The sequence below is a fragment of the Chionomys nivalis genome, chromosome 4 (assembly GCF_950005125.1).
Source record: "Chionomys nivalis chromosome 4, mChiNiv1.1, whole genome shotgun sequence".
Lineage (NCBI taxonomy): Eukaryota > Metazoa > Chordata > Mammalia > Rodentia > Cricetidae > Chionomys > Chionomys nivalis.
In genome coordinates, this window is record NC_080089.1 from 44,081,319 (window position 1) to 44,092,820 (window position 11,502).

At 49.4% G+C, this 11,502-nt stretch overlaps 1 protein-coding gene across 1 annotated transcript; it reads left to right on the forward strand.

The window, feature by feature from the left end:
- Positions 1-457: 457 nt before the first annotated feature.
- On the forward strand, positions 458-11,109 carry Smim35 (small integral membrane protein 35). The gene is made up of 4 exons (XM_057768358.1): positions 458-593; positions 1,734-1,767; positions 2,801-2,934; positions 11,087-11,109. Exons 1-3 carry the CDS (start codon positions 458-460, stop codon positions 2,898-2,900), a joined length of 270 nt encoding a protein of 89 aa, XP_057624341.1. The 3' UTR covers positions 2,901-2,934; positions 11,087-11,109.
- Positions 11,110-11,502: the final 393 nt, after the last annotated feature.

Consider the following 11,502-nt stretch of genomic DNA (forward strand, 5'->3'; position numbering starts at 1 on the left):
AGACCACAAAAGGGAAGAAGGTGCAAGAGCAAAGAGCAAGCAGAGTGCTCTTTGGGTACACTGGGCACATGGGCTTTGTGAAAGGAGAAGAGACCTGGCAGCCTATGGACTGTGTTCTTGGGGGTCTCCTGGCCACCAAGATCATGCTGAGGCTAAGCCTTCCAGGCTCTTCTCCAAAAAGGCAGAGCATCTTCTATTAAGTAGAATGCTCATGATTTCAGGAATCCCCCCAATTCTGAAATATCCATTGCCAGAGGGGTGTTAAGCCTGTGGATCAACATGCTGAAGCTATCACATGAATGCAGTTTCAAAATTCAGGTATCAGATATTCCCTCCACAGCAGGTTGGGCTGAAGATTAGCCTGGCAGGCTTCTGGAGGATTCTTGCTTTGATCCCAGTGGGACAAAGAGGAGGGAAGTTGTAAGGTGGGTAAGGCTTTGGTGCAGTGTATGTGAAGATGCATGGCTTCTCTGCAGGTGAGGACTCCATCAGCTCACTGGGCATGATCCTCGGAGTGGGACTGTCGCTGTTGCTTGTGTCCATCCTCGGCTACAGCTTGGCCAAGTGGTACCAGCGTGGGTACTGCTGGGATGGTAAGTGAGCCCCACCCATGCCAAACAGCCCCAAGTTCTGCTTTGCCCTTCTTCACCAGTAGATCATCAGAGCAGATTATGAGCTGGCAAGGTTGGGCGTGGTGGCAAGCCTTTCAGCAGAGCGAGATGCAAAAATATTTCCTCTGGCGGTTGCAGTGGTTGAAGATTTGTCTGAGCAGCTGAAGTGGGGCTCAGATGGGGAGGGGCGGGCCTTTATTGAGGAAATGGAGGCTCCTCCCACTGGAGAAAGCAACCAGCTTCTTTTTTTCTGAACTCCCCAAGACCAAGGGCAATGCCTGGAAGGCCAGGGTGCCAGGCTGTTCCCTTATGTGTCAGTCTCTGTCTGTGGGTCTGCTCATGTCCCCTGTCATTCCCTTCACCCCCCACCTGTGTCTGTGTGTTGTGTCCATGAAGTGTGCATCTATTGAGCATCTACCAAGTCCCAATGCCCTTTCCCTTGGTATGTATTTTTATAATTACACACCATGAAGAAGTTATTCTATTTTTGCCCTATTTTTATATGGTCTTGATATGGATACCAGGCTTTCCTCAAACTCTCCATCTTCCTGCCTCACTCAGTCTAGTGAGTTCTGGGAACTTAGTCAAGCACCATCAGGTTCAACTGCAGCCTACATTTTTTTTTTTTAGATAGCCTCTAGCCCAGGCTGGCCTTGGATTACCTATACATCTAAGGGCACCTTGAACTTCTGATCTTCTTGCCTCCACCTCCCATGTGCTAGGATTGCAGCTGTACACTACCACACCTAGTTTAAGCTATGTTGGGGAAGAAACCCAGGGCTTTTCATATGCAAGAAAAGTACTCTCCCAACTGAGTGACATCACCACCCCTCAGCTTCCATTACCGAAGCAGACAGGGATATGTGGTGAAAATTACAGGGTGAGAACATGGAGCTGGGCTGAAGCCTAGGTCTGGTTTTTAGGGAGGCTAGAAGTGCTTCCTTCCTAGGGTAATCAGGGCTCCTGTTGGAAGGACCGTGAAGGGTCTTGAGAACCCCCCCAACACTCCAAGGTCAGCCTGTTTACCCTTTGGGCAGGTGAGGGGAGAAGCACCAGCTGTTCCCAGAGAGATAATAGTCACTTCCCCTGGAGACCCTAACTCTTTTCTGCTTGTCTTCCCAGGGCCTAATTTTGTCTTCAACTTATACCAGATCCGGTGAGTAGATCTAAGACAGATCTGGGTGGGCTAGCACTGGGGGCTAAATATAATGAAAAAAGAATTAAGAGACAGAAATGGAACTTACTGCTTCCCTTCCCTGGCTCTCTCCTAAGTAAATCAGAACTACTCCATTTAGAAAAGTTCTCATAGTCAAACATGCCTACAGACAGCACCATGTGAGGCCCTGATGATAGCAATCATCTCAGCATTCACTCTCAGGCAAAGAACACGCCACCCATGCATTCATCCATCTACTCATGTACAAACTTGCTTATCCACTCACTCATCCATACACTTACTATTCAGCTAGCCATCCATCAACCTACCCACCTACGCACATAGCCATCAATCTATCCATCAACCCACACTACTTACCAATTCATCTATGCATTATGCACCTACTCTACTTATTCACCTGTCAACCCCCACTATTCATCCCAAATCCATACATGCATCCATGTACTTCTGCATTCATAGATGCGCATATGCATCCATGCACGCGTCCAAGCATGTGTGTATCATCCATGTTCACCTACACACTACTCGTCTATCCATCCATCCACTCACTTACCTGCCCATCTGTTTATTATTTATTAAGAGAAGTTTTATTATAACAAGTTTTATGGTATTTATTTCCAAGACTACAATGATGGCTTGGCATAGTCTCTGTCCCTAAGCATCTCAGTGTCAATACTGGCGACAAGCCTGATTGCAAAAAATACAATATTGGACACAGTATGGGATTCAAAAAAGAAGAACAATCAAAGGAAGTCATGGATTTGAGGAAGAGAAGTTAGGAAGACCTCTGGGGGGTGCATCATCTCCTTATTCCCTGCCATAGGGCAGGCCTGCTTCTCCTCTAGCCCTGAGAGATGAGCTGAGTCTTCGCTGGAAAGATAAGTCAATGAGTCAGTGACCTAGAGACTGCCCCATTTCTAGGAACTATTCTGTAGGTTCTAGTTTAGGGAGACAGGTCCCAGGGAGAGGCCAAGTTCTCAGTTTCAACCGCTTTATTGGAACTCTGTCTCAGGAACCTGAAGGACTTGGAAGTGGGGCCACCCTTCACCATCAGTGGCCACATGAGCAGTCCAGATGGCGGCTACATGAAGTTCTCCAATGAAAGAGTCTGATAGACATGCATCTAGCCTCTGGAGGTCAGGAGAGGTGAGTAGGAGGGCAGACTCCTCAGTGGGGCCTGATGTCTACATAAGCTCTTAAGAGGGTCCAGCCTGTCAAGCCCAGCACCAAGGACCACTCATAACACAAACACATCACTCAGTCCTACTCTTTCCTGGGAGAGCTAGGCAAGATTGATGGCATAGCAAAGCCTTTCTCAAACCATCTTTTCTTTTTAGCATCTCTTCTCTTTATGCTAGAAAAGGGCTCCTGAGTCATCATGAGCTCCTTTTAGTCTTCCTGGGCCCAGAAAGACTTGCCTGGCTTTAAGTATGGAAAATGAGGAGCCCTCTCTGGGTCCTCTGACAGCCCTTGTAGAGTTGGGCCTTTGTGGATGGGCCTGACTATCCCTAGCAGTTTTCTCAGAGGACTTGGAGAAGAAACTGTGCCCCAGGGTTGAAGACCTGTATTCCAGGAGAGAGAGTCTCAGGGATCATAGCCAGGCCTGCCCTCCTCCTCCTCTCTTATGCAGCCCAGAATGGGAAGAGCCCCCAGACTCCACAGAGTAGATTGTCATGTGGAATCTCCTGCCATTTCATTCTGTAAAGTTGATACCAGGGGTTGGAGAACCAATCATTTTCATTAGGGAGTTCTGTGGTTAGAGGAGTGATTTCAGAAATGGTTTTTAACTTTTCCATCAGTGACAAACTTCCTTGAAGGCTGACCTTGGGTCTTTATCTTGACCTTTCAATCTCTGTGTTTGGTTTGGCCATTCCCACCCTTCCCCACCATGGCTGTCTTTCTCTGATTGGTTCTCCCTCTAGTGACAGACCTCAGTGCCCACTACATATGACCAGAACAATGAGAAACCTTTTCCCTATTTAGGCCCCTGAACTGGGATGGGCACAAGGCAAAGGGTGGGGTCTATCCCTGGGTCTCTTCTGTCCCATGTAAAGCTGACCCCATGTAGCAGAAAGCAATGGAGGTCTGGAGCAGTGGGGGAGCCCCTGGCTGAGGCTGAACAAAGCAGCTACGGACAATGACTGTAGAATACGTCATCACTCCACCTGTGACCTACTGGAAGAGAGGCGGAGCTGGTGCTAGGAGACTTGTCTCAATAGGTATTTGGTATAAAGTGATTCCATCCAGAGAGGCTGAATGCGGAGCAGCTGTGGTTGCTGCTTGTGCTGAAGAGGCCTGGGCTGCTCAAGCCTGCCACTGGATCAACTGGCCCCAAGTTCAAGGCTAAAGGATGCCGAGACCAGAACAGAGGCAGGAAGGGGAGCTCTGACCATATTTGCTCTCCTTATCTTCATTTTTGCTGAAGTTCCTGTGTTTTTTGTTTTTTGTTACTCTAATCTCTCTCTGGCCTATAGCAGACTGTGGAGGAAGGAATGAGCCAGGCTTGACAGGTCCTTCCTGCTTCCTTCCAGGGTCCGGGTTGGGGGGACACGACTTTTATTCCCAGCTCAGATGGGCTTGGACATAGTGCGCCAAACATGTAGAAAGGGACCCTTCATGGCTTTGGATCCTCTCCCTTCCTCAAAGAACTTCTGGGAGAGATGGAGAAAGGAGAGCCTGTTGTCTTTGGCTCCCCTCTGCCTTGGATACTGGCTCTGCAGGCTGGACCCCACTTTAGAATTCACAGGTTATGCAGCCTCAATATCTGCTACTGTCGGCAAGGTCTGTGGGGCCTGTTGGGAGATGCCCAGGACTCAGAAACTTCTGGAGACTTGAAAGGATGATTAGACTGGAGCCCCAGGTAGTCCTGGGCCCAGATGTTGTGGCTTCAGGTGCACACAAGGACAGCTGTTGAAGGCTGGGAGAACAGCGGGTATTTCCCATGCCCAGAAGCAGAAATGAGAGAGAACTGCTTCCTCTTTCTGAGCCTGCTGACGCTCTCTGTGTTCCCTTTATGTGCCCTTGCTCTCCTTACTTCCGCAGGCCCATGGCATAGCAGTTTTCTTTGTCCTTAACAGTGGCTCCGCCCTAGGAGTCCTTTGTTGAAGGCTGTGAAGGGGCAGATTCGAGCTTTCTCAGAAATGGACTAGAAACCAAGCAACAGGTCTGCGCGGCAGGGCACTGACGGGGCAGTCAGATCCTTGACTGTGCTAGGGCCTCCCCAGTCCTTCTGCCTCCTCCCTTTTCCTTCTGTGCCCCACTGGAGAGCCTGCTGTGCTGTGGGCTACAGTTTCTGCTTCCCTGCTCTTTTTCAATATCCTTCCCAGGGCTGTGCCTGCCTAGAATGTCCTCTTGTCCCACACCCCAACCCTCCTGTCCACACCCAGACTCTGTGGCCCTCATCCCCTGTCTTTACTGAGACTCACCCCAGGACTCAAGACTAGACATCATTCATTTTGGTCTCTATTGTCGATGGCCAGGTTTCCTCCCCAACCTGGACGAGCCTTTGTAGCCAGAGGTCTCTAGCAACCCTTCAAATGGGCTGCCTCATTCTGGAAAAGGATGTCCAGCAGCCTGAGGATGACCAGATGGCTTACACAGTATATTTTCATGCATGCTTCGCATTTTGAGCCTTGTGGCCACCCTGTGACACAGAGATTATTATTGGCCCATTTTACACATAGGAAGACTGAGGGAGTCAGAGAGGTAGCATGCTTTGCCCAGGACTGTCCAGCACTCACTGGCTGTAGTGGAGTCTGAGCAGAATCTGTGGCCTCGGGGACACAGCCTCACCTCAGGGCTGATCAGGGTAAGGACTGGCCATTGTATAAAAAGATCTGGGTCTTATTCTGTCCCGTGGTGCTGTGTGGCCATAAGGCTGGTCACAACACTTATTTGGGCATCTATTTCAGCACTGGGAAAGCAAAAGATAAGATTATTTTCTTGAAGGTTCTCTTGACTCTTCCCTTGTCTATTAATAACTAATCTCTTACACCAGTGGCCTGGGCACCCTAACACTGCCCAGTAGATGGTTAAAGGATGCAATCACTATATAAAGTGTCAACTCAGATTTAGGAGCTGGCTGTTACAAGGTGGCCGCTGAGGTCCCCTAGATGCCAGTCATCTGGGACTCTAACTACTATCCAGTTTTTCTCGTGTCTTGCAGAGATCTGGTGGGGTTGAAGCCTAGATCAATCCTCAACTAGTCAGCGTCTGAAAGGCAAATGCTCACATTTGTTGGGCACAGACTGATCAGGGCAGGGGCTCCAGGTACCCGATCTTACTTCAGCCTCACAGGTAGGGAAACAGAGGCTGGGGAAATAGATACTCAGGTGGAGTAGAATTTACTTTGCTTAAATCCTGGGGTGCTGGCTTGGAGCATCAGGTCAAGGGGCAGCTACTCTCTGGTGCCTAGCTTCCAAGAAACTGGCTCCTCCCTCCAGTGAGATACTAACTCCTCACAGTGATGGCTGGGGATCTCAGGGCTCAGGCCTCCCAGGAATTGATCTCAGCTCTGAGCTTCTCACTCACCAACTTCCTGGTTTTCCTTTTCCTTTTTAATCTTTCTTTGATTTCTCAAATCACCACATTCTGCCCATTCTTCCTTCTGGCTCATGTCTCACACCATCATGGAGCCTTCTTCAAGACTCACAGGCCTTGTTCTCTTCTGGTTTTACTTATAAATACTTTCTGGTTCTCATAGCTTCATGATTTCAATGCATGCATGCATCCATCCAAGTTTCTCTACTCCTCCAGCTACTGGGCTAGGTCCCATGGAGAATTCAGTCTCTATGGAAATGGACTTAATCTCTCCTGTTTCATAAGCACTTCCCGCAAACAGTTAGGCTTTAAGTCTCTTCCAGGTCCCCTGTTGTGCCCTGTGTGCTTCTGGCCATAGGCAGGAACTTCTCAGGACACGGAGTGAAAGAATTCCTCGGTCTCTCGAAGGCATCTCGCATATTGCTCCAAGCCTGCTCCGTGCCTGGTGCTCTTTTTAAAGCTTATGCTTGTCACCTCTTCTCCTGCCCGCCTTCAACCACATCCCGCCCTGTGTGTGTGATCAGATACGTTTCTAGAGAAGGGAGCACACAGAGGGAGAGCTTTCCCACCACAGGACCGCCTAACACATGAGCAAAGCCCTAGTGTCTTTTTTTTTTTTTTTTCGAGACAGGGTTTCTCCGTAGCTTTTTGGTTCCTGTCCTGCAACTAGCTCTTGTAGACCAGGCTGGCCTCTAACTCACAGAGATCCGCCTGCCTCTGCCTCCCGAGTACTGGGATTAAAGGCGTGCACCACCACCGTCCCGGCTCCCTAGTGTCTTCTATGAGTCTGCATGGCCTTGCCCCAAGCCAGGGTCAGTAGATACGGTCAGGTGATAGAACCTAGAAGATCACAATCTATGGTGCCCCTTCCTAAGTGTTCCATGGCTTTGAGAAGGCCAAAACAGGAGCAGATGGAAGTATCATTATTTTTAAAAACTGCTTAGTGAGCAAAACCTAGCTAGAATCGGTGATGTTTGAGCAAAAGTTGATACAAAACAGGAAGCCAGTGGCCTGGTGAATTCTCACACTTGGGGACCAGAAGTGAAAATGTTCTGTCTGCCAAGAGGAGCAGCAAAATAACAAAACAATAAGTGAAGCTGTGCTGGAGGCTGAGGCCATAGTGGACCCTGCCCTTCCCACTCTCCCATACGTTTCTCTCCTTCTGTCTCTTGCAGAGCCATGGGCTCTGCTTCTCCTCCCCGAAGCCTAGGTTAGGATTTCTCAGACACCAGCAGAGGACTGCTGGGAGAAGGGTGTATGAGAAATGGAAGAAGTCTCTCGATTTCTGTTCTAAGCCCAGTTCTTCTCCTTCTAGACTGGGTTGAGGCTCTCTGGGCTACAGAGACCTTGTTTATGTAAGGCTGCCTTTGGCTTTGAGAGCTTTGAGGCTTCTTCCAGCTGTGAAGTTATTTCCCAGTGGGTAACTTTGGTTCCACCAAGCTGGGTTGAGGGTGGTGGTGGGAGGTGAATGGACATTCTCTCTCTCTCTCTCTCTCTCTCTCTCTCTCTCTCTCTCTCTCTGTGTGTGTGTGTGTGTGTGTGTGTGTGTGTGTATCTGTGTGCATACACATGCATGCAGAATTGAAGCAGCCAGGAGGGTCATGTCTAGCTGCCTGCCACAGTCTAGGGAGGTTTGGCATGGTGGGTACCCGATGAATGTTTGCCCAAAGAGTGGGTTAATGCATGCTGAATGTTTGCAGGCCTCTTTGCCTTTTCTCCTGGATGTATTCACTTACTTTATGTCTCCTGTTTGGTCTGCAGTCCTAAGTCCCACAGTACCTAGTAGGGTGGAGAAAGAAGGAAGGGAATAACTACAGAATCACATTACTAAGAGGAGAGGATGGCAAACCTGAAATGGAGCTTCCACTCAGAGTTACCCCCGCCCCCCCTCTTCTAGGTTCAGACTAACGTCTCCCAAGCACCTGCTTTGCTCAGTCTTCCATGACAATCATAATCATCTCGATGCTTCTCGAACTGCCTCCACCTGCATTCAAATGCTTCCTTAACATGAATGGAAGAGTTCTATTCATTCATGCATTCATTTGTGCACTGAAAGTTTATTGAGCACTCATTACTATGCACTACCATTGACTGGGCCTAGAGGGCCCAGAGATCAATCAAGAGGAGTTCCTGCGGCCAACAAGCTGGAATGAGTGCTGGCTAAAGGACCTTGCCTGAAAGTCGTGGGCCCAGAGAACTAAGGAAAATAGTCAGCTTTAGGACTATCCCCATTTGACAGACCAAAAGGCTCAGGTCCAGACAGACTCATTTGCGAAGAACAGATCATGCCTAGAACCCAGGGAAGTGGTCTTTCCTTTCCCTGGGGATGCTCTTGGGGCCTCTCCAGCCCAATAGTCTTGTTGTGGTCATTGGTTAATCTTAGTGGACCTTGCTGTGTTAGCTAGTTAGCTCTTAGTGGATCTTGCTGTAGTAATTGATCAGCCTGAGTGAAGAGATGCCATGTGTTTGCCCTGCCTCCCACACTCCACACCATCCCAGGGTCTAGAGCCGTGGCTGTTTTACCTATGCTGGCTCTTTGCTAGCCTTGTATCCTGGGCTCAGATCTTCTACGGCCTGTCACGGACTCCATGTCTGAGCCTTCCCGCCTCCACTTAGCGTAGTTACTATATCACACACCTGAGTGCACCCAGCACCTACAAGGTGTCTCATACCACTGCAGGTGCGGAGGGCACCAGAAGTGAGACTTCACAGTTCCCATTTCATCTTCCCAGGGTGGCCCTGTAGTGACAAGCTGCGTGTTGGAAGCACAGTCAGGGTCTGAGCAGCCAGGGGTTGCTTTGCAGAGGACACGTGGGCAACCTTGAAACAACAGTGGAAGAAGAACTTCTGGGGCTGAGGAACTGGTATGAATAGAAGGCCAGAGGCATGAGCAGCGCAGTTTGTTGGGGGGAAGGCAGGTGGATGTGACGGCTGGAGGGGAGGAGCGGTGAGGGTGTGAAAGGGAGTAGGCAGGAGGGTGGTTTTGAAGAAGCTTCTGAGCAGAGGCTTTGAGTGTTGTTGTACACGTTGGCCAGTAGAATTCAAAGCTTAAATGTGCATTTTCAATCCCTCAGCTCAGTAGACAGCTGAAGGGATGCTGGAGGGAAAACAAAAAACAACAAACAAACCTGACCAGGAGGCTATGGCAAGTGGTACCAGAGAGGGCTGATGAAGACTCCAGATGGACAGGCATGGAAGAAGCAGGATGGGATAGCTACAAGATCACCAAGGAGGCCAGGCTGAGGAACTATATAATGGTCCCTTTTCCATTAGGCAAAATCTGCAAGATCCCCTTGGCTGCGTGCGTGGGGTTGTTATTAACCATTCTGAGAACCAGTAGAGACGATCGGAATTAAGAAGAAAGTGGTGACTCCAGTTTGGAGACGTGAGGGGTAAAGTGTTAAATCCCTAAATCCCTCTGAAGGCACTGGAGAAATGAGTGTGGATTGGTAGTTGTGGAAGCAGGAGTTGCTGGGGCCCTCCATGAACGCATTTAGGGGGGATTCTGGACAGTGGCTAAAGATGGGATCTGTGTGTTGAGGGGTGGTAAGTTCCCGCAGAGAGGTTGCAGGACTGTAAGGTGCGGCCTACACATGCATCACGCATACTGTGTGTAGAGTGTAGTCTGTGAGTGGGGCTGCTCTTCTAAAGAGCTGCTTATGAGGGGAAGGAGGAAGGTGGCACTGTGTCTGCCCTTCCCCGCTCATGCCCACTCCAGAGTCCCAGGGAATGCTTGACTGTTATGTCACCCCTGGCTGTGGGCTGTGGCTGTCTGAAGATCCCCGAGGCTGCTGGCTGGGCTCTGAGGTGCACATGCTGAGCTCAGGCATGGTTCTAGACACTGTAGGCCAATAGGATGGCTGCCTGCTCTTCCTAGAGCTAGCGAGTTAGGTGAATACCCCGAGTTCACAGGCTGGAGATCGCCAGGAGTCCTCTCCAGACCTGTCTTCTCATCTCTGCCACGGCGACAGATCCGCCCACGATGCAAGCTCACAGAGAACACAGAGCACTTGCTTCAAAATGCCCAGTCCTAAGCCCTAATCCAGTGCCAGGCCCATCCTGAGAGCTACTTAAATATCTTTCCTCTGAATGAAATACCACTATTGAGCTGATGCTCAGCATCTTCTATGTCCGCAACATCTCTGCCCTGGCCACACCATGTTTCCCCTTCTGTACCCATGCCATGCACTGCTCTCTATCAGGTTCAAGTGGCAGTTAACACTTGACTCTTTTTCTTGCTATCCAGCCTGTTGTCCTGTCTTGCTTTCTCTGAAGTGTCATTTGAATTTGTTCCTTCTCGATTCCCATTGCCCTTGCTCAACACACACACACACACATCCATATAGATTGAATGTTGATGTCCCCGCCCACCCCTCAATGTTGAAGTCCTAACCTCTAATGTGATGGGGATGGACCTTCATGATGGGATTAGTGTCTTCATAAGAGGAAGAGACCCGAATCTATTTCCATCACGGGTGGTATAGCTCCAAGTTACCTGTAGACAAGGAAGAGGCCCTCAGTGGGAGCTGGATGAGCTAGAACAGTGATCCTCAGTTTCCCAGCTGCCAGCATGCTTCTGGTTAAAGCCCTTCCCCATTGCTAGGTGCTCTCCCATAGTCAGAGCGAAGGCAGCTTCCCACCCTGCTTATCTACTCCCTGCCTCATTCCTGGTGCAGGACACTGGTTTCTTTATCACAAATGGTGACACTTGTTAGTACTTGTTAGTACTCAAATGCTTGGCGTTTCCCTTCATATCCAGATAATCAGTTCCATGGAGCGAAGGCTGAATCTCACGGTAACTGCTAAAGGAATGGAACGCTGGGCTGGCAAGAAAGGCCATCAAAATGAAATGGCTGGGGTTTTAATAAAGGTTTCCCTGTTTTCTGCCCAGTTGCCTTTGCTGAATGACTTGTACTTTGGCCAGAGTCACCTTTTACGAACATGAATTCCATCCTACCCAGTCCTTTCTCATCAGTGTTTACAGAGTTCCAGCCCTGTTTGGAGATTTATGGGAAATTCAGTGAAGTTCAGATCACTCTGTCAGTGAGAGGCACCATAGGCCTTCTCATTAATAGCAATACACTTAATTTTAAGTTGTGGGTTGGCTTCAAAGAAACCCTCAAACCCATGAGCACTGCAGGAAATGAGTGAGTCAGGCTTCTCAGTATCTGGTGT